This window comes from Pinus tabuliformis, chromosome 6 (genome assembly GCF_031772625.1).
Source record: "Pinus tabuliformis cultivar Carrire ecotype Pingquan chromosome 6, CPIR1, whole genome shotgun sequence".
NCBI classification, from domain to species: domain Eukaryota; kingdom Viridiplantae; phylum Streptophyta; class Pinopsida; order Pinales; family Pinaceae; genus Pinus; species Pinus tabuliformis.
This window is the reverse complement of record NC_142292.1, coordinates 2,106,955,218-2,106,983,096: the sequence shown is the minus strand read 5'-3', so window position 1 is coordinate 2,106,983,096 and position 27,879 is coordinate 2,106,955,218. Positions and strand designations below refer to the sequence as shown.

At 39.3% G+C, this 27,879-nt stretch overlaps 1 protein-coding gene across 2 annotated transcripts in view; it reads left to right on the top strand.

The window, feature by feature from the left end:
• Positions 1–27,879, top strand: part of LOC149267666 (dol-P-Man:Man(7)GlcNAc(2)-PP-Dol alpha-1,6-mannosyltransferase-like) — a 542,356-nt gene that overhangs the window by 323,000 nt on the left and 191,477 nt on the right. For both annotated transcript variants that reach the window (XM_089433813.1, XM_089433817.1), the window contains exons 14-17: positions 23,091–23,177; positions 23,303–23,370; positions 23,800–23,868; positions 23,976–24,058. In XM_089433813.1, the coding sequence (XP_089289939.1) occupies positions 23,091–23,177; positions 23,303–23,370; positions 23,800–23,868; positions 23,976–24,058 (307 nt within the window). The remainder of the gene's footprint in view (positions 1–23,090; positions 23,178–23,302; positions 23,371–23,799; positions 23,869–23,975; positions 24,059–27,879) is intronic.

The window sequence follows — 27,879 nt, the reverse complement described above, 5'->3', positions numbered from 1 at the left end:
AAGGATATTCAATCCTACTTCTTAAGGATCACCGAAATCAAGAATGATCTTCTATCGATTGGAGAAGTCATTTTGACAGGGAACTTACTATTACTACCCTTGGAGGGCTCCCACCCGAGTGGTGTATATTTAGAACCACTATTCTCAACAATGATCGAAGGAATGACCGATACAATGGCAAAGGAAAAAGGAATGCAGGACATCAAGGAAATGGTCGACCCTCCAAGAAAGCCAAGAACTCCAGGTATGAAGAATCAAATGTTGCTTCTGATAAGCAAAAGGAGTATTATCTTATATCAACCCTCTCCACTACCTCTCCTCCAAACACTTTGGGAAATTGGCTTATTGATAGTGGTGCTTCAAGGCATTTTACCGGATACAAGGAAGCGCTCTCTAATCTAATAGAGAAGGAAACAAACTTGAAGATTATTCTTGTAGACAATGCCACCTATCCCGTAAAGGGTGTAGGGAATGTTACTCTTTAATTGGATCAGGGTAACTCGATTCATTTACAAGAAGTTCTTTATGTACCTGATCTCAAGAAGCACCTGGTGTCCATTTCGGCAATGGAAGACAAAGGTTACAAGGTGGCATTCATCGATGGAAAGGTATGTGTTTGGAAAAGAAATTTAAAGATGCTTTTACTCTTGGGTTCAAGGCTGACACTTTGTATCAAGTTGCAGGAAGTCCATTGGGGACTGTGTATTGTGATACATCTCCTCAATCTGAACTATGGCACTAGAGGTCTGCCCATCTTCATTGTAAGACCCTACCCGATGTGAAACAGATGGTGACAGGGATGTTTGAGTTCAAAGAAGAGCATGAAGGTATATGTTCGGGATGTACCAAGGGAAAACATTCAAGTAATAGCAAGACCATAGATGTGGAACAACCCGAGGGGCTTGAGGTTCATGATCAGGAATCTCATATAAGCAAGATGAAGAAAGCTCTCTATAGTTTGAAGCAAGCACCCCGGACTTGGTATGAGAGGATCGATAGCTATCTGATGAAGTTGGGATTCACTAGGAGTGAAGCCGATCCGAACCTTTACCTTAAGGTTGATGATGATAGATCTCTCATACTAGTGCTTTATATGAATGACCTCTTTCTAACAGGTGCAGACCCTCTCATTTACAAACGTAAGAGGTAGTTGGATTCCAAATTTGGAATGGTGAACTGCAAGCCTGTGACTACCCTAATGGAGCTTAACTTTAAGAATTTATGCAGTACTGCTGCCGGACCTGAATTGGGAAATGCCTATGAGTTTCGTCAACTCATAGTAGCATTGTTGTTCTTGGTGAACTCCTGTACGGATATATGTTTTGCAGTTAGCATGTTGAGCCAACATATGGCTGAGCCTCATCACTCACATGGGATTGGTGCCAATAATCTTCTGAGATATCTTCGGCGCACAATCACTTAGGCTCTGAGATTCACTACCGGAGCTGCTTCATGGTTACTCTGATGCTAACTGGGCAGGCAGTATGGTGTATCGCAAAAGAACTTTTGAGTGTTGTTTCTCTTTGGGTTCTGCTTTGATATCCTGGATGAGTAGGAAGCAGAAGTCGGTTGCTTTGAGCACCACTGAGGCCGGATGCATAGCTGCGAGTAGGGCCTTGTGTGAAGCTTTTTGGTTGAGGAAACTGTTCAGTGAGTTGTTTGGACATGTGCTGGATACCACAGTGATCCTCTGTGACAACCAAATTGGGATTCAATTATCGAAGAGTCTCGTGTTTCATGATCACTCCAAGCACATAGACATCAGGTACCATTTTATCCGGTATATGGTACAACGAGGAGCAATAAGGCTCCATCACATTGGGACTGATGTGCAGGTCATCGATATTTTGACGAAGCCCCAGGGAAAGGTCAAATGCTTGACTTTCCGAGAATGACTAGGAGTCATGGAGAGATCCTCTCCTGAGGGTCCTGTATGATATGGATATTGAACTCTGGGAGCTCTAGGGGGCTTGGGGTACTTCTTGGAGCGATGAGCAACCATAGGGTGAGTGGTTCACCCTTCCCCTAGTGGTTTTCAATGTAGGCAGGATGAGTGGTTCATCCTTCTCTTGCTAAGACACAATCATAGGGTGAGTAGTCCAGCCTTCCCCTAGTGATTTGTTGTGTACAGGGTGAATGGTTCAGCCTTACCCTAGGATAACCCATGGCGACATGTAGGTAGGATGCGTGGTTCATCCTTCTCCTACTGAGACATCCTACCCATGCAGTCTGGGACTCATGAGAAGTACCTCTCATCTAGCCAATGAGTAGGGAAATGAGGATAGGGACCATAGTACTACCGATGGATGCATCGTGTACTACCGTACTCTCTATGATAGGATGATATTGATCTGGGATCAATTGGAACTGACTTCGGGTCAGTAAGAGTGGTATGAGACACTCTCTTTATTTGGAATTGATTTCGGATCAGTAAGAGTGGTATGAGACACTCTTTATTTGGAACTGATTTCGGATCAGTAAGAGTGGTATGAGACACTCTTTATTTGGAACTAATTTTGGATCAGTAAGAGTGATATGAGACACTCTCTTTGGGGACTGACTTTGGGTTAGTAGAGAATGGTATGATACATTCTCGATCACTTCTTCTTCTTCATAGTTCAGTAGAGTAGTGCAGGGCATTGCATTGATGGCAGAGATAGTACAAACTGGCAGATGGATTAGCAGATGGAGTTCTCTCAACTAGAGGGAGTGTTAAAATTGGCAACTAGGGCCAAACTCCATGTGGGTCATCTTATTTATGAGAGCTGATATTTTTCTTGGATTCCTTTCTTCGAGAGGTGTAGGATTGATCTAAAGATCATCCAATTCTAACATGTATTTATGGAGATATGAATTTATTTGTATTATTGACAATTTGTCAAGGTCGGCCAGCAACCAAATTACCCCAACTTATCCTCAACGTTGCATTATAAATAGAGGTGACCTCAAGTCATTTGTGACACACAATCTCTCATGATCTCTCTCCACTCGTTTGGGTTTGGTGGCAAGAGAAGTCAAGAGGGAGACCTAGCTGCAGTTGAAGAAGGTGCACTTATATGTTGTCCTAAAGGAGATCAAGCCATAGTCATGGAGGAGACTTATACGCTGTCCTAAAGGAGATCAAGCCATAGTCATGGAGGAGACTTATACGCAGTCCAAGGGAAGGATCTAGCCGCAGTCATCTAAAGCCCTAGCCACAGTGATCTGAAGCCCTAGCCACAGTCATCTAAACCCTAGCCACAATCATGAAGCCCTAGACGCAGTCATGAAGCTCTAGCAGTAGTCTTGTGAGGAGGTCTGGCCGCAGTTAAAAACGAGACCTATTCGTTATCAAGAGGAGCACCATACGTAGTATAAAGAAGCCCTTAATCTGTTGTCTAAAGTTGGCCCTAATCCGCTGACTAAAGGAGGCCCTAATTGCAGTTAAGAAAGGCCTAATACGCAGTCAAGGGAGACATCTAAAATGTAGTCAAGGAGAGACCATATCGCAGCTAATTGAAGCCTGTTGACAATGTGAAGAAGGCTAGATGGACAGCGTGGAAATCTTTGTGTGTTGTAGGTGACAACGTGGCAAATAAGGTAGCCTCAAGGCTTGAATTAAAGGGTTGTTAGCAAGGCTAGAAGTTACTGTCATAAGGAGAAGCATTGCATTGGAGAAGTCTACCTTCAAGACAACATAGGGTAGAATAGGTTATGCGCTTGGGTGCTGCTAAGAGTAGACAACTAGGCTAAGATCTTTAGGAAGAAAATGCTACCATTTCAATATAATTTGGGTTGGAGCTACAACTAGATGTTGTGCTAGGCCACAGGCCTTAGCACACAGCTATAGGTTGAGTTAAGGGCTGTCAAGGGTGGACAACACTTTTAGAAGGCAGTGTAGCATGAGAGAAGGATCTCCAAGGTATACTATAGTCCTAAGAAGAGTTGTCTCCTGACTGTGTGGTGGAACTATTGCTACAGGATTTGCCATAACCTATAATGCAGCAAACCTCAGTGCTAATATGTTGCAACAAGGGCTACTAGATTGATGAACTTAAAGGATATGCTACAATACTCTTAATGACTGATTGAAGACTATCATGAGAATTCAGGGCTGCATCTTTGAACTGTCATCATTAGCAGAATGATAGACTTTCTACTGCTATCATAAATATCAGTTTTGTATATTTGTACTCTCTCTCACTGCTGAACTATTGAAGAATATAAGAAGAATTGAACAAGGGTTTCCCCACATTGGGGTTCGTCCCTGGATAGTGCCACATCTTGTTAATTTTAGGTATGTTCTATGCTAGAGAAATTTATTTAAATTGTCATAGTTAGCAATCACATCAGCATTAAAGTAAACTGCAGATAGAACATAAATATAATTCGCAGAAGACAAGCCAAGACAAGAGGACACAAGATGTGGTGCTAGCCAGGGACAAACCCCACAATGTGGGGAAACCCTTGATCAATCCTTCTTTTATGTTCTTCAAAGTTCAGCAAAGAAATTGAGAGAGATAGTACATTTACAATAGAAGTCAACACTTTGACTTTTGATATCTATAAAGATCAGTTGAAGACTTGTTGCTTCCACTGATTCTCTAAGGTGACTTCTTCACCTATCATAGTGCTGCATCCCGTCCATTTGTTGCACCTTACCATGTAGCACCATCATGCATCATCATGCTGCTCATGATCACTATGTTGCCCATACATCATGCTGTCCATGATCTCATACATCACGCTGCCCATGCATCATGTTGCCCATGATCTCATCTATCATGATGCTGCCCATGCTCATGCATCATTATGTTGCTCATGCTCATGATCTCATTCATCATGATGCTACCCATGTTCATGATATCATTCATCATCATGTTGCCCATGCTTATATCATCATGCATCATTATGCTGCCCATGCATCATGTTGTCCATGATCTCATACATCATGTTGCCCATGATCTCATCTATCATGATGCTGCCCATGCTCATGCATCATTATGCTGCTCATGCTCATGATCTCATTCATCATGATGCTGCCCATGTTCATGATCTCATTCATCATCATGCTGCCCATGCTTATATCATCATGCATCATTATACTGCCCATGCTCATATCATCATGCTAGTCATAATGTTGCCCATACATCATGCTGCTCATGATCTCATGCATCATTATGCCCATACATCATGTTGCCCTTGCTATTCCTCTATATATCAGGCTTAGCTGCTTGGTATGGCTTGCAGCCTAGCAAAGTAGCTAGGCTATAGTTCCAGAATCCTCCATGCAGTCCCATTATTTGCTGCATATAGGGTTTGTTGTGTGAATCAAGGTTGCATATTAGGTTTGAACAACATATGATCCTGTTGACTGCATATAAGAGGAGTCCATGACTATGTATGGATATGACCAGCGTATGAGTGTCCAGCGTATCACTGTCTATATGACCAACGTTCTTCATAACCATGTTGGACTGCAATTATCACGTTATGTCTTCATTACTTACTGCGGCTGACAACATATTTATATTGCATATATGACTGCGTTCCATCCATGCTGTGTTCCTTCCCTTACTGCGGCTGACAGCGTATATATATATTGCGTATATGACTGCATTCCATCCACACTGTGTTCCTTTCCTTACTGCGGCTGACTACGCATATATATATATATATATATATTGTGTATGTGACTACGTGGCCATGCTGTGCATGATGGCGTATATATATTGTTGCGTATATACTAGTATTTCCATCCACGCTATATTCCTTCCCTTATATCATATTATTGCGTATATGACTGCGTTCCATCCACGCTGTGTTCCTTTCCTTACTGTAGATGACTGCGTATATATATATATATATATATATATATATATATTGCGTATATGACTGCGTGGCCATGCTATGCATGACAACGTATATATATTGTTGTGTCTATACTAGTATTTCCATCCACGTTGTATTCCTTCCCTTATATCGTATGAATCTTTGTGCATATATTGCTAGGGCATCATCCACGTATAAGCTAGGGCATCATCCAATGTATCTTCTTGTGTGTCTCTCCTTCACCAAAAACCCAAGACGTGGTGAGGAGGAGATCACATGAAGAGTGTGTGTAAATGACTTCAAGTCCACACTTATTTATACTAAAAACGTAGATGATGAATAGACACGTCTATTGGGCTTCTGAGCCTACGTAAGATGTTGGCCGACTTAACAATTTGTCCATAACATAAATAAATTCATAACTTCATAAATACTTATCGGAATCAGATGATCTTTAGATCAATCCTATACCTCTCGATGAGAGGGATCCAATAAAAATATCAACTGCCATAAATAAGATGACCCACATGGAGTTTGGCCCTAGTTGCCAATTTAACACTCCCTCTCAACTAGGGAGAACTCCATCCGTTGATCCATATGTCTGACTGTACTATCGCTACCATCAGTGCCCTGCACTGCTCTGCTTAGCTCTATTGGCTCTGCTTTGCTGGCTCTGTTCTGCTCTGCTCAGCTCTACTAGCTCTTCTGGCTCTTTTGGCTTTGCTCTGCTTTGCTCAGCTCTGTTGGCTCTGCTCTGCTCTGCTAAGCTTTGTTGGCTCTGCTCAGCTCTGCTGGCTTTGCTGGCGCTGCTCTGCTCAACCTAGCTCTACTGAACTATGAAGAAGAAGAATTGATCGAGAATGTCTCATACCATTCTCCACTGACCCGAAGTCAGTTTCAGAGTGCGTACCATTGGTCCCAGACCAGTCTCAACCGACCCAAAGTCAGCGTCATAGTGGGTACTGCTCCTACCACTGGTCCCAGACCAGTATCATTAGTCTCAGAGTGTGTAGCACTGGTCCTAGACTAGTCTCAACTGACCTGAAGTCAGCGTCATAGTATGTACCACTATCACTGGTCGCAGACCAGTCCTACACTGACCAGAAGTCAGTCTCAGAGTATGTACCACTGCTCCCAGACCAGTCTCAACTAACCTGAAGTCAGCGTCATAGTAGGTACAACTCCTACAATTGGTCCTAGACCAGTATCATTAATCCCAGATCAATGAAGGTCATCCTAGCATAGGGAGTACTGTAGATACAACGATGCATCCATTGGTACTACTATGGTCCCTATCCTCATTTCCCTGCTCATTGATCAGATGAGAGGTACTTCCCATGAGTCCCACACTGCATGGGTAGGATGCCTCGATAGGAGAACTTAATCAATCCTGTCCTCACAGGAGAACTAATCATCCTGCTACATAATCTCCATGGAGAACACATCATCCAGGCTTCACAGGAGAGCTAATCATCCTACTACATAATCGCCATGGAGAACACATCATCCAGACCTCACAGGAGAACTAATCATCCTGCTACATAATCGTCATGGAGAACACATCATCCAGACCTCACAGGGGAACTAATCATCCTGCTACATAATCGTCATGGAGAACACATCATCCAGACCTCATAGGAGAACTAATCATCCTGCTACATAGTGGTATCCAAACAGCTCACTGAAGAGCTTTCATAACCAGACTGCTTCTCAGGTAGCCATGCTAGCGACAATATACTCTACCTCGGCAGTGCTCAAAGCCATCGACTTCTGCTTCTTGCTTATCCAAGATATCAAAGCAGATCCCAAGGAGAACTAGCACTGAGAAGTGCTCTAGTGATCCTCCACACTGCCTACCCACTCAACATTTGAAATATTCCAGGCAGTGTATCTCAAGCCATGAGAGATTGTGCCTTGAAGATATCTTAGAAGATTCTAGGCACCAACCCAGTGAAGCTCAACCAAATATGAGCTCACCATACTAACTGCAAAACATATGTTCGGATGGAGGTTCACCAAGAACATCAACGCGAATGAGTTTATGAAACTCAGAAGTATTTCCCAAATCTTGTCCGACATCACTACCATATAACTTCTGAAAGTTAAGATCCTCGAGGTAGTCACAAGCTTGCAGTTTATCTTTCCACATTCGGAATCCAACTCCCTCTGTCTTCTACAAATGAGAGGGTTTGCACCTGTCAGACATAGGTGCCGGTATGAGAGGTTTGTCATCCACAACCTTTGGATGGTTTGGATCGATTTCACTCCTAGTGAATCTCAGCTTCATCAGACAGCTGTTGATCCTCTCATACTGTGCCCGAGGTGTTTTGCTTCAAGCCATAGAGGGCTTTCTACCACCTGCATACATGAGATTCCCGATCATGAATCTCAAACTCCTCATGTTGTTCCAAACCTGTGGACCTGTGGCATGAGGGGAATGGTCCCCTTTTAAGATTTTCCTTTGGTACATCTCAAACATGTACCTTCATGCTCTTTTTGAATTTAGGCATCCCTGTCACCATTTGACTCACAGACCTCCAGTGCTGTGTCAATGGACATGGTCCCTAGTGGACTTCCTGCAACTTGATACAACCTTGAACTCAAAAACATTTGAGAAAAATCTATTTTCAAACACATACCTTTCCATTGATGAGTGCCACCCTGAACCTTTGACTTCCATTGCTGAAATGGACACTAGGTTCTTCTTGCGGTCAGGTACATAAAAGAGATTCTGTAAATGAATCAAGTTATCGTCATTCAATTGAGGGGTAACATTCCCTACACCCTTTCCGGGATAGGTGGTATCGGCTCCAAGTATAATCCCATGATTATTTATCCGATGAAGTGCCTAGGGTTCCTTGCTTTCTTTGAAGAGTCGACCATTTCTCCTTGATGAACTATATTACCTGTCATTCCCTTGACCCTGGAATGATTTGTTTATCTTCATCAAGGGAAGTGTCTTTGCCATTCAGACACTCCTTCTCATAATGGCTGAACTTATTGTAACCAAGGCATCTGTCTTTCCTTCCACCCTTAGATCTAAACTTCCCAATGAAGTGATCTTTACGTAGGCCATCAGAACCTTCTACTGCACCATTCTGATAACATTCTTTGCTTCGACTTCACCCTGGGTGAATTATGAGGAACCCATTGATCCTTTTGTCTTGTCCTAATTGTTTTTGGTGATTGCTCTTTCACTCTTGCTTGGGCATTGTCTACACCTCCGCTCTGATACCATGTTAATTTTAAGTATGTTCTATGCTAGAGAAATATATTTAAATTTTTACAGTTAGCAATCACATCAGCATTAAAGTAAACTGCAGAGAGAACATAAATATAATTTGCAGAAGACAAGCCAAGACAAGAGGACACGAGATGTGGTGCTAGCCAGGGACAAACCCCACAATGTGGGGAAACCCTTGATCAATTCTTCTTTTATGTTCTTCAAAGTTCAGCAGAGAAAGTGAGAGAGATAGTACATTTACAATAGAAGTCAACACTTTGACTTTTGATATCTACAGAGATCAGTTGAAGACATATTGCTTCAACTGATTCTCTAAGGTGACTTCTTCACCTATCATAGTGCTGCATCTCGTCCATTTGCTGCACCTTACCGTGTAGCACCATCATGCTGCATCATGCATCATCATGCTGCTCATGATCACTATGCTGCCCATACATCATGCTGTCCATGATCTCATACATCATGCTGCCCATGCATCATGTTTCCCATGATCTCATCTATCATAATGCTGCCCATACTCATGCATCATTATGCTGCTCATGCTCATGATCTCATTCATCATGATGCTACCCATGTTCATGATCTCATTCATCATCATGTTGCCCATGCTTATATCATCATGCATCATTATGTTGCCCATGCATCATGTTGTCCATGATCTCATACATCATGCTGCCTATGCATCATGTAGCCCATGATCTCATCTATCATGATACTGCCCATGCTCATGCATCATTATGCTGCTCATGCTCATGATTTCATTCATCATGATGCTGCCCATGTTCATGATCTCATTCATCATCATGCTGCCCATGCTTATATCATCATGCATCATTATATTGCCCATGCTCATACCATCATGCTGCTCATGATCTCATACATCATTATGCCCATACATCATGATGCCCTTGCTATCCTTCTTTATATCAGCCTTAGCTGCTTACTATGGCTTGCAGCCTAGCAAAGCAGCTAGGCTATAGTCCCAGAATCCTCCACGCAGTCCCATTATTTGCTGTGTGAATCAGGGCTGCATATTAGGTTTGAACAGCGTATGATCTTGTTAACTGCGTATAACAGGAGTCCATGATTGTGTATGGATATGACCAGCATATAAGTGTCCAGCGTATCACTGTCTATATGACCAGCGTTCTTCATAACCATGATGGACTGCAGTTATCACGTTATGTCTTCATTACTTACTGCGGCTGACAACATATATATATTGCATATATGACTGCGTTCCATCCATGCTGTGTTCCTTCCCTTACTGCAGCTGACAACGTATATGACTGCGTTCCATCCACGCTGTGTTCCTTTCCTTACTGTGGCTGATTGCGTATATATATCTATATATATATATATTGCGTATATGACTGCGTGGCCATGCTGTGCATGACAACATATATATATTGTTGCGTATATACTAGTATTTCCATCCACGTTGTATTCTTTCCCTTATATCGTATGAATGATTGTGCATATATTGCTAGGGCATCATCCACATATAAGCTAGGGCATCATCCAATGTATCTTCTTGTGTGTCTCTCCTTCACCAAAAACCCAAGACGTGGTGAGGAGGAGATCACATGAAGAGTGTGTGTAAATGACTTCAAGTCCACACTTATTTATACTAAAAACGTAGATGATGAATAGACACGTCTATTGGGCTTTTAAGCCTACGTAAGATGCTGGCCGACTTAACAATTTGTCCATAACATAAATAAATTCATAACTTCATAAATACTTATCAGAATTGGATGATCTTTAGATCAATCCTATACCTCTCGATGAGAGGGATCCAATAAAAATATCAGTTGCCATAAATAAGATGACACACATGGATTTGGCCCTAATTGCCAATTTAACACATCTTGTGTCCTCTTGTCTTGGCTTGTCTTCTAATGTTTATGTTTATGTTCTATCTGTATTTTACTATCATGCTGATGTGCATCTGGATATTGATATTGAGCTAATAAGAAAATTGAAGTAAATTGCTCTAAGCATAGAACATACCAAAATTTAACAATGCGAAATACCTTTCAAAGCCTCTTATCATCACATTGTATCTCCCTTGAGAGGTCCTGCCTCATCACCTAATACCATAAACCCTAGAACATCAATCAGAGGTGATCATATATAAAGGTGAAAGTCTATAAAGAGCAAGGGATTTTGACTGTGGTGATAGTGGGTCATAGTTCCATTGTTATCACTTGGTCTAGCTCTTTGTCCTATAGGGTTTCCCTCCCTAGGGCCTGCTAGATTGTGTTGTAATAGGAGGTTCAGTGGATCGGAAAAGCACCTCAAAGTGTTGCTTCAGTGTTGGATTAAGGGTTGTCTCTTGGTGCAATAGGAGGCAGAAGCCCGTGGTACTGAGTTTTGCAGACGAAAAATACATGGCAGCAAGCGTGGCCACATGCGAAACTATTTGGCTTCGAAAGTTACTAGTGGGATTGTTTGGTTAATTGTTAGATTCAACCAGTATCTGTTGTGATAATTAGAGTTGCATCATTCTGTCTGAGAATCTAGTCTTTCATGATAAATCAAAGCATATCGACATCCGATACCACTTCATCAAATATTGTGTACAGTGTGGATCAGTTCGGCTACAATATGTTCCCATAGATCAACAAATTGCGGATATTCTCACGAAGGCCTTGGATAAGGCAAAGTTTGTCTACTTCAGGGATAAGATGGGAGTAGTCGAGATCACCTTCCTCACTAAGAGGGAGTGTTAGTTTTTGGTGGCAGCGAAAATGTTTTCTAGTCTCTATTGTGTTTCTGAGGCTAAGGAACACATTTTCTCCAATACCCAGTGTTGACCTCTACCGGTCAACTACCCATGCAATACACCCCCTTTTTCTTTGCAAGAAAAGGACAGCACCTGATCAGCGTGTCCGTGCCATCCAGCAGTCATCAGCAGCTTGATCAATCTAATTGTAAACCCAGTCTGCATGTAATAATTGTAAATAATCTTAGCAGATATGAGTCGTGTATGTGAATTGCCTAGGTGGACCTAACTTTCTAGTGGTAATCTACGTCCCGGGAGGTTTTTTGTCTCACCGATCCATGGATCGGCAGAGTTTTCCTTCAAACCTGACCCCAAAGCCGGGATGGATTTTGTCATTGGAATTTTAGGAGAATCCTAGTGTGTTGATCTGCTAGATTATAGTTGTGTCGCAGAACTGGGTGTTTTGTGAGGGTCTGTATTAAGTGGGTTTGTCCCCTTGAGATGTAAATTGTAAAAAGTCATCATGAAATGTGTCTTGAGGGTTGAAAATGTTTTAAATCCCCTCGTGAGTCCTAAGTCCTAGGTCCTAGGTGATGTTTCCGAAGGCTTAGTTCGATGATCCATTTAAAAAACGAAATAAAATAATAAAATAAAAATAAAAATTAAGAAATTTAAAAATTTAAAAAATGAAATAAAATAAAAAATTTAAAAATTTAAAAATTTAAAAAAATTAAATAAATAAAAAATAATAAAAAATTAAAAAATTTTAAAATTTAATAATAATAAATCGACGGATGAGATCAAGAGATGTCTTGATCCTCATCAATGGTCGAGATCATTTCTACATGGATCATTCGAACTAGCCGTTGGGATCATTTCCTTTATATAGGGTCTTAGGTGGTCATTTCAGATCATTGGATCTGTGGAGTCAGTACTGAAAAAGCTCTCTTGTAAATCTGTTTCTGGTTAATAAAAGAAGACTTTGGGGTCCATATCTTGCTGGTGTTACTCTCTTAAAATGCTGTGAGATTGTTTCATTTTCTGCATATGTTATTTTCAGTCGTTAATAATAGCTTTTTGTAGAGTATTGTGAGCACAGGTATCTTGTTCACCTACTAGGGTTTGAGTGTTGTTAGGGTTTCTGAAGTAATGGCAGGTAGCTCCATTACTGTTTGAGATCTAGTAGCATTTTTGCCCTCTTTATTGACGGTTGTTTTGAGCTGTGCAGAAAACATTTTCTGAAGGAATTTTGTGGGTGTTTGGGGAAGTTCTCGGCTGAACCAGCCAACTCCCGCAAGCGTTTTTTGCTGAGCCCAGTTGGATTTGATCCTGGGTCTATCTTTCGGTTTATTTTTTCTAATTTGCATGAGAGATTTTCTGAAGTTTTTCACAGTGAAAATCTGAAATCTTTATTTCTTTCAAATATTTCTGTGCTCATTGCTGAATCTCGCTGTTAAGGGGCCAAATCTGTACATTAATCAACTGTTTTAGGGTTTCAAAATTTTCTGATCTAGGGTTTCAAATTTCAAGATTTTGCTTTGTACAGTTTTGATTAAGGTTTTTTTTGTATCTACAGGCATAAGGTAAGAAATCCGTCTAGACCAAAATCGCTCCAACGTGCTCAATCGCAGAACGAGGAGAGGTTTCAGTTCATCAGCTGTCGGATCGGTGTAATACTGGGCATCAAGCCATCTGCATAGCCTGCGGATCTGGACTTAAGCGTTAAATTTATCGTTGTGGGCATCAGCAAAAAATTGCCACTGTATTCATGCGAGGAAAAGGCTCCTTAAATCTCCGCCAGCAGAAGAAAATCCTGAAACGCATCGAAAGAGAATACGTCGCTATCTCAGCAAATCATGAAGGCAACATCGGATTGCTCAGATCTCGATTTCTAGTTTGATGAAGCCAGGCGGATTAGACAAACAGTGGCTTCCGTCAATATATGATCTTCATCCACACACGGTATCAAACTCTAATTCGCAGCGGCTCAGGATTTTTCTGCGATCAAGGCATCTGGGATATGGGCATCGTGTGCGTTTAACGCGATTGCAAAACACTGCACTCACTGTCGACTGAGACAAGGAATAATAAATGTAAAACGCTGCAGCTCCAAGATCATAACGAAGGCCGAGCGTCCCACGGGTTTTGGCCACCGGCTCAGGTAATTCACGCTCAGCGCATTATCGTAAGATTGTTTCCTCCGCCGATTCGTCCACGCACAAATAAAAAGGGAAAACGCATCAAACGCCAGTAAATCACGAGGGTATCAGTCAAGAGTTTCATCGAAAATTTCAGGTGATTCGATTTCCTTCTCTGGCGGCTGAGGTAATATCGTTTCACGCCATTTCATTCACGCATAGTCTCAGAGCCGCAGGTAAACATTGACTCCTTCTTCGCGCGGGTAATGTTCCATCGTATTTTCGAGCAGGGAATGTTCCATCACAGTTAGGGTAAGAATTTTTTATGTCTGCGTATTTGCCGTCGATTCTGGTTGCTTTAGTTTCGTTTTCGTTTGCCTTAAGCATTCTCTTAAATTGTAATGGGTTGCGTATTGTTTGTAATTCGATTTTAATATTAGTCTCGTAGTCTTGTTTTATTTTAGGATATGAATTTAATTTAAGCGTAGTTTCCTTTTTTTTAGATTTTAATATTTAGTTTTTAGATTTTAATTATTTTAGATTTTAATTTTTAGTTTTTTAAATTTTAATTATTTTAGATTTTAGTATTAGATGTTAGATTTTAATTAGACCTTTGATTTTTGTTTTAGTTTGGAAAAAGGAAAAGTATAAAAAATTTTTTATTTAGTTTTTAATCTTTGGTTTAATTTTTATTTTAAAATTTTTATAATTTTTAGATTTCAGTTCTTTTTTTTTTTTTTTTTTTTTATAGATTCTTTCCCTTTTTAGATTTTCATAATATAAAAAATAAAAAAGAGATTTTTGGTTTAGTTTAATTTTTTATTTATAGTTTAGTTTTAGATTATTTTTTTAGATTTTATAAAAAAAAAAAAAAAAAAAATTCGTGGAAAATTATTTTGCCAGATCCAGTTATTTTCGGGAATTATCATCTTTCATGCTGAGATCTAAATTTGCAAGTCGAGATGCGAAATTGATATCTGGTTAATGGTTTATGATTCGTGGTGGTTTAAAGCATTCATTTTTTTTTATTTTTGAATTGCTGGATATCGTTCACAATCTCTTAAGGCACTAGTCTGCTAAATTAATCAAATCTATCGAGTGCTTTTTATATCGTATCTCGTGTCTCTCAACCAACTGGTCGACAGTTGGTCTCATCATCTCACAGGGACTACCCCCCTTAGCCGCGAGAGACAGGCTTAAACGGAGGGATCGGGGATCAGAGTGACAGCCCCCGGTCTGAGCGTTGTCGTGCCAATCCGCACGACAACATTTTTTGGCGCCGTTGCTGGGGATACTTTTATTCTCGGCGTTTCAACGACAATCTTCCTTCTCATTGTTATCTTTGCATCTGGCCCGGCAACGCCAACATTTTTTTGCGCCGTTGCTGGGGATAGAGTTTTTCTGTCCTTGGTTTTTCATCATCTTTTCATCATTCATCGTTCATCTGTCTATCATTCGTTTGAGCCGGCAACGACAACATTTTTTGGCGCCGTTGCCGGGGAGTCTTTGTTCTCGGTGTTTCAACGACAATCATCCTTCTCTTTTTTATCTTTTCATCTGGCCCGGCAACGGCAACATTTTTTGGCGCCGTTGCCGGGGACAGAGTTTTCCTGTTTCTGGAGTTTCATCGACATTCATCTTCTCATCTCTCATCTCTCAGTTGAGCTGGCAGATTCAATATTTTTGGCATCTTTTCATTGCCTTATCAGTGTCTCTTCGGTGTGTTTCTTGTTTGGGTGGCGACTCCACTTTCTCATTTTTTCCCAGACAAGAAGCTTCCCTCATATCTGCTTGTGATTACTTTTTGGATCCTAGAATCAGATTCATTGTTCAAGTGGCGACTCCACTTCTTTCATCTCTTAATTTTCTTGAGCAGAAATCTCTTTCTATCATCCATTTGATCCCTTACTGTTCATCATGGATTATTCATGTAAACCATGTCATTTTACTGATAATCTCCATGATCTTCCGAAAGAGGCCATTTCTAAATTATTTAAGTTCTTGGGTGGTGATTCGGGCACTGTTAAACAACATTTAAACATGTTTACTTGTGTAATGATCTTATATTGTAGATTTCCTCAATATAATCATGAAGATTTCAAGATGCGTCTATTTGTCCATTCTTTAGAGGGTGATGCTTTGAATTGGTTTAATAATTTTCCTAATGATTTTTTCACTTCTTTACAAGACATTCTCAATGCTTTTAAAGATAGATATGATAGTCCAAACAGCTTGCCTTCTACCTCTAAAATTGTGCAACAAAATGAAAGTAATTTGGTAAGAGGTCTAGCTGAAAGATCCCAAGACGATTCATCATGTCAGAATGTGTCATCCACCGGAAATATTACAGATCAAGTTCATGATAGTGAAAAATCAGGGACAAATGACAATGAAAGGGAAGAGCAAAAGCAAATTTTACGAGATCTAATGATGCTGGTGAGAAATATGGAAATCAATCAAACTAATTATGTCAATGATGTGAAAACTTTATGCACCCACCTGGAAAAACGTAATAGGGAGATTGAGGTCACGCAAAATCAGCATGCTAAAGAAATTGAGGCCATGAAAACTAAATATGAAACAGAAATTGGAAACATGCATAGCAAGATGTCAGTCTTAGAGGAAAATATGGTGACCATGAAAGCTGATCATGATAGGGAAATTGACTCTATGCAAAACAAGCTATTAACCATGGATGAGGAAATGACCATCATGACGTTCAATCATAATAATCAGTTGGCTGACATGCAAGCGAATCATAAAGAAGAAATAAATTTCATGCAGCATTACTTGATGGACATAAAGGAAGAGAATGTTAAAGTAATAAAAGACATGCAGGAGCACCATGCCAGACAAATCAGTGCTATAAAGGTTGAACACTCTAGTCAGATGGATGCCATTAAAATACAAGTTCAAAGGTTTTAGCAATTGGCAGAGGATAAGAGAAACCAGCAAACATCAACAGATCAGGAGTCTTCTCATTTGCTACAACAAGCTCCATCTTATTATGAGGAGGTTATTGATTTGATTGAAAGATGGTTAATTGAAGGTGATCCGGATAGACTTAAGAATGATAAAGATCAGATGCGGGCTAAAAAAAGACATATCACGCATACTTCATCTGATAGTTTTGAAATAGAAAGTTCCAGGTCATCAGTAATTCAACCTGCCAGAAAGAAAAAACGTAAGAGAAAGAAAATAAGAAGAAGATTTGATGCATCAGACGGCCGTGAGCAGCTTGATTTTCGGATAGGAAAGAGTCCTACCATATGCAAAATTGGACATGGTACATCCGACAAGCAGCCGACAGATTTGCCTGAAAGCAGGCAAATGCTCAGTATGCACTATATTGAACACATCTGATGCCGTAGGGCATCCTTTGTATCGTATTTCTAACCCTACTCCTTGTTTTTTCCGCATTTTCGTTTCTGCTTTAGATAGTTAATAAATGAAGAGCTTTTATCTTTCCTGTGCTTAATGTATATGATGATTTTGGATGGACGCTACTTATTTTTGTGTTGTATGGATGCAGATTCTGGATTCTCACATTCCTGCAAGCAGCAACGTGTCCCCAAGTAGAGCCAGATGTTGACCTCTACCGGTCAACTACCCATGCAGTACACCCCCTTTTTCTTTGCAAGAAAAGGGCAGCACCTGATCAGCGTGTCCGTGCCATCCAGCAGTCATCAGCAGCTTGATCAATCTAATTGTAAACCCAGTCTGCATGTATTAATTGTAAATAATCTTAGCAGATATGAGTCGTGTATGTGAATTGCCTAGGTGGACCTAACTTTCTAGTGGTAATCTACGTCCCGGGAGGTTTTTTGTCTCACCGATCCATGGATCGGCAGAGTTTTCCTTCAAACCTGACCCCAAAGCCGGGATGGATTTTGTCATTGGAATTTTAGGAGAATCCTAGTGTGTTGATCTGCTAGATTATAGTTGTGTCGCAGAACTGGGTGTTTTGTGAGGGTCTGTATTAAGTGGGTTTGTCCCCTTGAGATGTAAATTGTAAAAAGTCATCATGAAATGTGTCATGAGGGTTGAAAATGTTTTAAATCCCCTCGTGAGTCCTAAGTCCTAGGTCCTAGGTGATGTTTCCGAAGGCTTAGTTCGATGATCCATTTAAAAAACGAAATAAAATAATAAAATAAAAATAAAAATTAAGAAATTTAAAAATTTAAAAAATGAAATAAAATAAAAAATAATAAAAAATTTAAAAATTTAAAAAAATTAAATAAATAAAAAATAATAAAAAATTAAAAAATTTTAAAATTTAATAATAATAAATCGACGGATGAGATCAAGAGATGTCTTGATCCTCATCAACGGTCGAGATCATTTCTACATGGATCATTCGAACTAGCCGTTGGGATCATTTCCTTTATATAGGGTCTTAGGTGGTCATTTCAGATCATTGGATCTGTGGAGTCAGTACTGAAAAAGCTCTCTTGTAAATCTGTTTCTGGTTAAGAAAAGAAGACTTTGGGGTCCATATCTTGCTGGTGTTACTCTCTTAAAATGCTGTGAGATTGTTTCATTTTCTGCATATGTTATTTCAGCCGTTAATAATAGCTTTTTGTAGAGTATTGTGAGCACAGGTATCTTGTTCACCTACTAGGGTTTGAGTGTTGTTAGGGTTTCTGAAGTAATGGCAGGTAGCTCCATTACTGTTTGAGATCTAGCAACATTTTTGCCCTCTTTATTGACGGTTGTTTTGAGCTGTGCAGAAAACATTTTCTGAAGGAATTTTGTGGGCGTTTGGGGAAGTTCTCGGCTGAACCAGCCAACTCCCGCAAGCGTTTTTTGCTGAGCCCAGTTGGATTTGATCCTGGGTCTATCATTCGGTTTATTTTTTCTAATTTGCATGAGAGATTTTCTGAAGTTCTTCACAGTGAAAATCTGAAATCTTTATTTCTTTAAAATATTTCTGTGCTCATTGCTGAATCTCGCTGTTAAGGGGCCAAATCTGTACATTAATCAGCTGTTTTAAGGTTTCAAAATTTTCTGATCTAGGGTTTCAAATTTCAGGATTTTGCTTTGTACAGTTTTGATTAAGGTTTTTTTTGTATCTACAGACATAAGGTAAGAAATCCGTCTAGACCAAAATCGCTCGAAAGTGCTCAATCGCAGAACGAGGAGAGGTTTCAGTTCATCAGCTGTCGGATCGGTGTAATACTGGGCATCAAGCCGTCTACATAGCCTGCGGATCTGGACTTAAGCATTAAATTTATCGTTGTGGGCATCAGCAAAAAATTGCCACTGTATTCATGCTAGGAAAAGGCTCCTTAAATCTCCGCCAGCAGAAGAAAATCCTGAAACGCATCGAAAGAGAATACGTCGCTATCTCAGCAAATCATGAAGGCAACATCGGATTGCTCAGATCTCGATTTCTAGTTTGATGAAGCCAGGCGGCTCAGACAAACAGTGGCTTCCGTCAATATATGATCTTCATTCACACACGGTATCAAATTCTAATTCACGGCGGCTCAGGATTTTTCTGCGATCAAGGCATCTGGCATCTGGGCATCGTGTGCGTTTAACGCGATTGCAAAACACTGCACTCATTGTCGACTGAGACAAGGAATAATAAATGTAAAACGCTGCAGCTCCAAGATCATAACGAAGGCCGAGCGTCCCACGGGTTTTGGCCACCGGCTCAGGTAATTCACGCTCAACGCATTATCGTAAGATTGTTTCCTCCGCCGATTCGTCCACGCACAAATAAAAAGGGAAAACGCATCAAACGCCAGTAAATCACGAGGGTATCAGTCAAGAGTTTCATCGAAAATTTCAGGTGATTCGATTTCCTTCTCTGGCGGCTGAGGTAATATCGTTTCACGCCATTTCATTCACGCATAGTCTTAGAGCCGCAGGTAAACATTGACTCCTTCTTCGCGCGGGTAATGTTCCATCGTATTTTCGAGCAGGTAATGTTCCATCGCAGTTAGGGTAAGAATTTTTTATGTCTGCGTATTTGCTGTCGATTCTGGTTGCTTTAGTTTCGTTTTCGTTTGCCTTAAGCATTCTCTTAAATTGTAATGGGTTGCGTATTGTTTGTAATTCGATTTTAATATTAGTCTCGTAGTCTTGTTTTATTTTAGGATATGAATTTAATTTAAGCGTAGTTTCCTTTTTTTTAGATTTTAATATTTAGTTTTTAGATTTTAATTTTTAGTTTTTTAAATTTTAATTATTTTAGATTTTAGTATTAGATGTTAGATTTTAATTAGACCTTTGATTTTTGTTTTAGTTTGGAAAAAGGAAAAGTATAAAAAAAAATTTATTTAGTTTTTCATCTTTGGTTTAATTTTTATTTTAAAATTTTTATAATTTTTAGATTTCAGTCTTTTTTTTTTTTGTAATAGATTCTTTCCCTTTTTAGATTTTTATAATATAAAAAATAAAAAAGATATTTTTGGTTTAGTTTAATTTTTTATTTATATTTTAGTTTTAGATTATTTTTTTAGATTTTATAAAAAAAAAAAAAAAATATTTCATGGAAAATTATTTTGCCAGATCCAGTTATTTTCGGGAATTATCATCTTTCATGCTGAGATCTAAATTTGCAAGTCGAGATGCGAAATTGATATCTGGTTAATGGTTTATGATTCGTGGTGGTTTAAAGCATTCATTTTTTTTTAATTTTCAATTGCTGGATATCGTTCACAATCTCTTAAGGCACTGGTCTGCTAAATTAATCAAATCTATCCAGTGCTTTTTATATCGTATCTCGTGTCTCCCAACCAACTGGTCGACAGTTGGTCTCATCATCTCACAGGGACTACCCCCCTTAGCCGCGGGAGACAGGCTTAAACGGAGGGATCGGGGATCAGAGTGACAGCCCCCGGTCTGAGCGTTGTCGTGCCAATCCGCGCGACAACACCCAGAAAATTATTCACAAGAATGTCTTAATTAGACTAAGTAGCTTAATTATTTTCCCAAGTCTAACTGAGGAAAATTGGTTATTTAAATCGGATTAATTGAAGTAAATCTATTTCGCTCTAAAGACTTCCAGAAAAGTCACTTGATGGAGGCAGGATGATGTTAGCCATCGATTGTGATTAGATCATGGTCGTTGATTGCCCAACGAGAGATTATAAGAGCAAGTCGATGGGGCTTTGGAGAACACACATAGATACTCAGTGAGTGCGATTGGTAGTGATAGCAAGGGCACAGAGGGAGACACCAGCAGCGGGGTTTCAACAGAGAGTTTGGGAAGAGAATTTCTGGAGAAATTCTCCACAGATTTTCCAGCCATTTCGAGGAGGAAAGGAGGTCGAATTATTTTGCAAGAGGGAGGCTGATTTAGCTAGTGCACATTTCCAATTTACACAATGCAAGTTACATAGGCTATGGTTCAATTTCCAGTGTAGAGTTAACTACTGGAGGAAGTGCAAGTGGCCTCAATGTGTTTCAATAGGCATTGTAATTGTCAGAACAAAGTTCCAGAGGCTAAAAGAATTTCCTAGAGCCAACAATGCGGATTTCCAGTCACTAGTGTGAGCAGCAGGAGGTGTAAATAAGCAGAGGGAGGCCAAATTAATTTGGCAAAAGGGAACTTGTATTTCTAGTTGATTTTTCCAGCGGAGAAAATTGTTTTCCAGAGCTTTGCTAGTGAGAGGCAAGCCGTTGTTGTAATTCTCAAATTACTGAAGATTTATTAATAATATAAACTCTCATTTGCAGAACTAGTATTCCCCAAATTGGGGTTTTTCCAGGGACAATTTGTCCAAAAACACCGTTGTCAATAAATTTTGTGTGTGTGCATTAATTCTCAGTTCCTGTATTTATTTGTGAAGATTGCAGTAGTGAATTAATCATTATTTGACGTATGAAAATTCTAAAGACATAATCTCTAGTAGATAGAAGATTAAATTTCCAGTTACTGCAATTAAGGAAATTTCAGAACACATTCATCAACCTGTTGAAGCATGGCATTGATGGGGCTCTCAAAGAGTTATCTCTATAGTTATTTCTAGCATTATGAAGGCTGATGGCGGCATGCTATTTGCAGCCCTTTTCCCCTTAATTATTCACAGAAAAGCCCTCTTTAAAGTGTTGTTCTTTGTCTCCATTTTGCCCAAGATATGGTAAGCACCAGTCTTGGGGTTTCCATGACCCTAATTGTTCTCAAACCATTCATATTTTCACCACTCTATAACTACTTGTTTCTATAAGGTTTACTCTTTAAACATTACCTGGAACCTCTGCTCCATGGCCGCAGTAATCCTACTTAGGGATAACCCCCTTGTATTGGAGTAGAGCCAACCTAAGGGGAGAGGAAGAGCTATTGAGGTGGAAGTGGGTGGCCTTGCTAAGTTACAGAAAGAAAGTACTTAGTGTTTGCAACTTTACACTTTGTAGGTGCTGGATTTTGTTATAGAAATATGTATGAAGAACGCTGCTGTTGGAAAAATGACAACTCAAGGAAGTCAGAATTCCTTTGAATCACCTGAATCACTTCAAATCTGTTTTTCCCCCTCACCTGCACAATATTAGAGTGTTTTCCTGTAGCTGAAAGTGAAAAGTAAAGAATGGAAAGTTGCTTTCTCTAACTTTGTTTTGGTCCTCTGCATGTCTGACACCTCGAGGATTACTAGGGAACTCGTCAGACACAAGCTTGACACATATCATGTTTAATTATGTGTCAAACTTGTGTCCAATGTGTGAGATATGGAGATGTAGTTGCTAGGGTACATGTCATGTTTCCTAGCTGCTGGATTACAGGATACATCGAATAGTGTTTGTTGTATTGGGATGGTATCCGATATGCAGGTGGGTATTTGCACAAATAAGATGCTTTTCCATTCACCTGCCATTATTACTAACTCATCAGAACCATGTGACTTATTCTTCCCGGGTACTTGATGTTTGCTTCAGGGATTGGCCTTGCATCAACAGCTTTAGTCTTGGTCTTGGAATGGGATTGTTACTCTGTATTAAATCTTTTTCCATTCCTTGTTGCACCTGGTTCTGGCTAAACTTCTAAAGTATGTATGCTAGAAAAAGACATGTATTCAGGGAATTGGATTCATCCTTCTATCAACAGGCTTGGAAACTGTTTATGTAGATCTGTTATTCATTCGATTTTCTGACAAAATTTGATGTTTTACATCGGAAATGAGATAACTTGTAACAATTGTGGTACCTTTGTTGCTAATGACAGCTAGGTGTAATCCTTGAGAGAAGGATACGAGAGTACATGTTACCTGTCTTTGCTTTTATTGTACTTTACTCCAAACTTCCACACAAGGTATGTCTAACCCAAGTCAAAAATGTTTTCCTTGGTTTTTAGTTCAAATTTAAGTTGTGAAATACCTTTTCATGTGAAATATTTGCATATGATATGATTGGTTTCCTTGTTTTTAAATGGTTCAGGAGCTCCGGTTTATAATTTTGGCAATGCCCTTGCTCAACCTCTCTGCAGCGATTGCAGCTACAAGAATGTATACTTCGCGTTTCTTTTGAAAATAAATCAATTTACGTGTCCCAAAGCCATCTTAATAATTCTATAGAGCAATGGAGTCTTGCATTTCCCTTTGCTTGGATATGCCTTCTGGAAGTTTTATTAGTTTTACAGATACTGTGTTCCAGTAATTACAAGCTTCAATATTTCTACTGAATATTGAAATTGAATTTGGGCTGCCTCTATTGCAAATATTAAACATAATGGACATTGGAGAATATTGAATTGCATTCTCATTTCTAGAGTTGAAAATTTCACCTTTTTCCTCATTCTGACATATTCACTGTGAGCAAATATGGTGTATGCTTCCAGTTTAGAAGTTTCTTCATGAGGAATATATTTAGGAATTAAGAACTGCATGAGCAGGATATAAACAGACTTAGATGAGTTCAAATGTTTTGTTTTGCAGTTACAACAATAGGAAGAAAGCAATCTGGAAGTGGGCATACATTGGCATGATATGCTCGCTCTTTGCAAGGTTGGAAACCTGATTAATCCTCTGATTATGATATATGTAAGCTTTAACTTGAAAAAAAAAATTTGCATTTTCAGGATTCTGACATATTGTTTGACTGGGCACTTCAGTTTAGGGTTCTCTGCAATAATGAGTGCTGCATCATATGCAAACTATCCGGCTGGCTATGCACTAGATGCTCTGCATCATAAAGGTAAGAGGTCATCGGCATGTTTGATGTGATAAGAAACCTGACAATATTAGAGATACAGATGTTAATCTTTGAACCAGTTCCTATGGAACACAATTTATTCACCAGATCACCTTTGTGTGCTTCATTGAAATTTCATTGATACTTTGTTTGCCTATCTTAAGAAATCTTCTTTCGTAACCCGATTATATGGCAAAATTTATACTCATGAGAGCACAGGTGCAAATCTTTTAATAGGGTTCATCAGGACATGGTAACTTGTTAGTTAAAATCTTAATGGTGTAACTTGTTAGTCAGTTACAAGTCTTGTCAGCCTATTCAACATGCTTATGAAATATGCCAATTCTGCTCATTTGTTCGAAACTCGGTCAAATCTTGTCAAATGCACAAAGACTCAACAAGTTTAACCAAAACCTGACGTTTGTTTAAGGTTTGATGTGTTTGACCAATTTTCATTGGTTCATTGTTGAATTTTGTGAGTTTTACACACACAAGTATGGACAGGAATACACATAAGAATGAGAAAGGGTGGATTCATACTTGTTTTGTTAGAGAATGCAATATCTCATTACATAGTAGTGGAAGAGCACATTAAGTAACTCATTCTTATATCACTTTGTTTAGTAATACTTTATTATATGCATAAGTTGTTATCAGTATATCTAAGTTCTAAACATGGCTATTATTTCTAACACTCTCCCATAATGGTCATTTTACATGCTTGTTCAAATACAAAAAGCTATAAGTATTAGAATAACAAGCTTTTTGTAGTCACAAGATAAGATCTTCAAAATAGTGATTAGAAGGGAACTATATCTGGCGTGCTTGATGAAGTAAAATTCTGTCACCATCCTTTTAACCATTGACTCACTAACTGGATGGCAGCCAATGCTGTTAATTTTTTAATAGATCTGATTTATTTTCCTAGAAATTTATTTTATAGCTAAAAAATGTTTCACCCAGTATATTGTTTTTCTGATAACTGCTGAAAATAAATACATTGTATTTTAACTTTAAATGAAAATTTGCAGTGGAAAATAAATGGTAATCAATCACATAACACAGCATAAAATGAATCCCAACAAATTCTCTTTGACTTTCTATTACTCAAGAAAATTAGGGCCTCCTTGTTGGAATCATGATTGCCATTATGCCAAAACCCGTAGCTGTTAGTAAACAAACACATCACCAGAATTAACAGATCCTCCAAAGGCAGTTAAGCACATGTTGCAAAACACACAGAGAGCACTAGATTATCCAATGCCCAACAATCTCCCCCACAGTGCAAGTTGGGGGTGTTTTGAACTCAAGACCTTTGGCTCTGATACCAATTGTTGGAATATTCACCAATACAGAGAAGAGGCGTGAATCAGTATTGGACACTTTTTAACAATTTTAATCATATCATGTAAACATTAAACAGTTAACAACACCATTCAACAATGCACAACGTCAAAGACAATACACAAGATATTTCTAGGTGGAAACCCTTATGAGAGAAAAACCACCGAACACTTTTAATATAAGTTCTAAGGATTAAATCAACAAGAAGCTCCAAGTTTCGAGATTCTCCAGCAACAACTAGAAGGAGGCTCCAACCTGTTGATTTTTGTAGCATTTGGGAGGTATTCTTGCATGCCAAGGAGCCTTCGAAATTAGCAAAAAGAAGATATTAAATATGAAAAATAATTAGTATTATTTCTAGCCTTCATGTAGGCCCCAAAAGTCAAGTCAGACCCACCTTTTGAATGGGTGTGACCCTTGGTCAAACCCATGTTTTTGACTAGTATAAATAAGACAATTTGACCTCCACACTTGGAAGAATTCGAATCACACACAAGAAAAACAACATCTTTGATCCACATGTGCGAAGTCAATAGAAAGGAGGAATGCGAAGTTTGACCAAATCTGATGTTGCCATTGACCAAAGTTGATCGAGCTCATTCTTGCACATTTTCACTAAGTTTACAGGCTAACTATTGGAGTGAATATTTTGGACATCCTTGACTAAATGTTGACCAAATTTATGGACTGAAATATGGATGTTGACCGAATTTGTTTGACTAGGGTTGACCGTAGGTCAGCTGGGACAGTTTGACCAAATTCACTGTATGTTTTTCCATGACATTGGAGTCTAGGTTAGGGTCTTAGAATCACAGACATTAACAATTCAAATAACACAACAAACTACTTTGCACAGCGGAATATAAACAATAGTAAATCAACACGTGCACAAAAACAAACAATTTTTTACAATTTTTAACAACCCAACTTTTTTATAGCAACAAGCTATAATACAACTGTCTAGGGCTCCCGTACCAGGGATAATGGCCCTGATACATCCACTGATACAAGAATACAAACTAGGGCTTCTTTTCAACAACTATGACAACCAAACTGCCCTGAACAAAATACACTGGTTGTCTAGCTGAGGTAGTGACAATCACAACTCCTTGATTGTACCTTGAACACAATTGTTGGTCCTTTTGCTCCCAATCTGCAGCTCTGCCTCTATCAATGGTCCTGCTCCTTTAGGTCACTAAACTCAGCTTATAAATATACCCCTTAGTTGATCATTCGTCCATCAATGTATCAACACATAGGGTTCTCTATTGAGTTTTCACAACTTTGTTTGTGAACAACTCTAGACTGCCCACTGTTGCTCCTCATCTCCTTTGGGACTTCTTCCCTCTAATGCCTTCCTACACTGCTCCAATGAAGACAAACTTTGGGTCGAAGGGCTGCCAACTATCATTGCAAGATGTTGTTTTCCAACAATGAATTTGGGTTGAATCACTTAGCTATCCTTGTTGAGAAATCTAGAGGGCTATGATTAGAGTGATTTCTCTTTACTTTATAACTGCTTGTGATGTATTTTTACTTTAAGTTACTTATTAGCTTCTTTACTTATATTATGTTTGTATATCATCAAACAACTACCAAAAAAAGAAGAACAAGAACACAAAATATAGGTTGCAAGTCAGGGCCAAAACCTCTCCACTTGAGAGGAAAGCCTGCAAATCTCCTTTTCCTTATAGATTCTTCAATTGGCAAATTCCAAAACCTTTAGACCAAGACCAATACCCTCCAAGACCAAGTCCAACCTTTTCGGATGATGTGCTTTCCTTGTCTAAGTCAAACCCAGTCAAATCTCTTCCGGTAGCACAATTTCGACCTCCATTTGCAGAATTTCAGCCTCCTTTGCAGACTTGAATTTTCAGCCCTCCTGCAGTTGTTGGTGCCACACGTGTGAGCTTCTTTTGGCCTCCCAGGGCTTCCTTAGACCTCGCTTGGCTTTCTCTGACTTCTGGAGCTTGAGGATGGCTTCTTGTGACCTTTGCTTGACCTTCTTGCCTTCTCTTCTTCAAGATCGAACTTGTAGAGGAAAACCCTAGATTTGTTGCAGAAACCCTAGCCTTCCTTAACACATGTGAGAGAGAGATAGCCAAAAACCAAGTCTTCTTTGTTCTCTTCCTTCTTCATTGCCTTCTTCTTCTTCTACCTTTACTTGAATGAGAGAGAGATGAATGTGCTACAAGGAGGTCGAGTTTCCTCCTTTATATAGGCTTCTCAAAGGTGGATGTGGCTCCTCAAATTAGGCCGACTTGCCAGCTGCCAGACTGACTTGATCTTGGAGGGTAGTTTGACACTTTTAAGGACAAAAATAATTTTTTTACAACTTACAATGTGGCCGAAGGGGTCCTCAACTTATGACAATGACTCTTTTGACTTCTCGACCTAGGACAAACCCTTGAAGCACTCAATGGGTGTTTGACCTATTAAATAAAAGACCTTGAGCATGAAATCCATGCTCCAAAAACAAT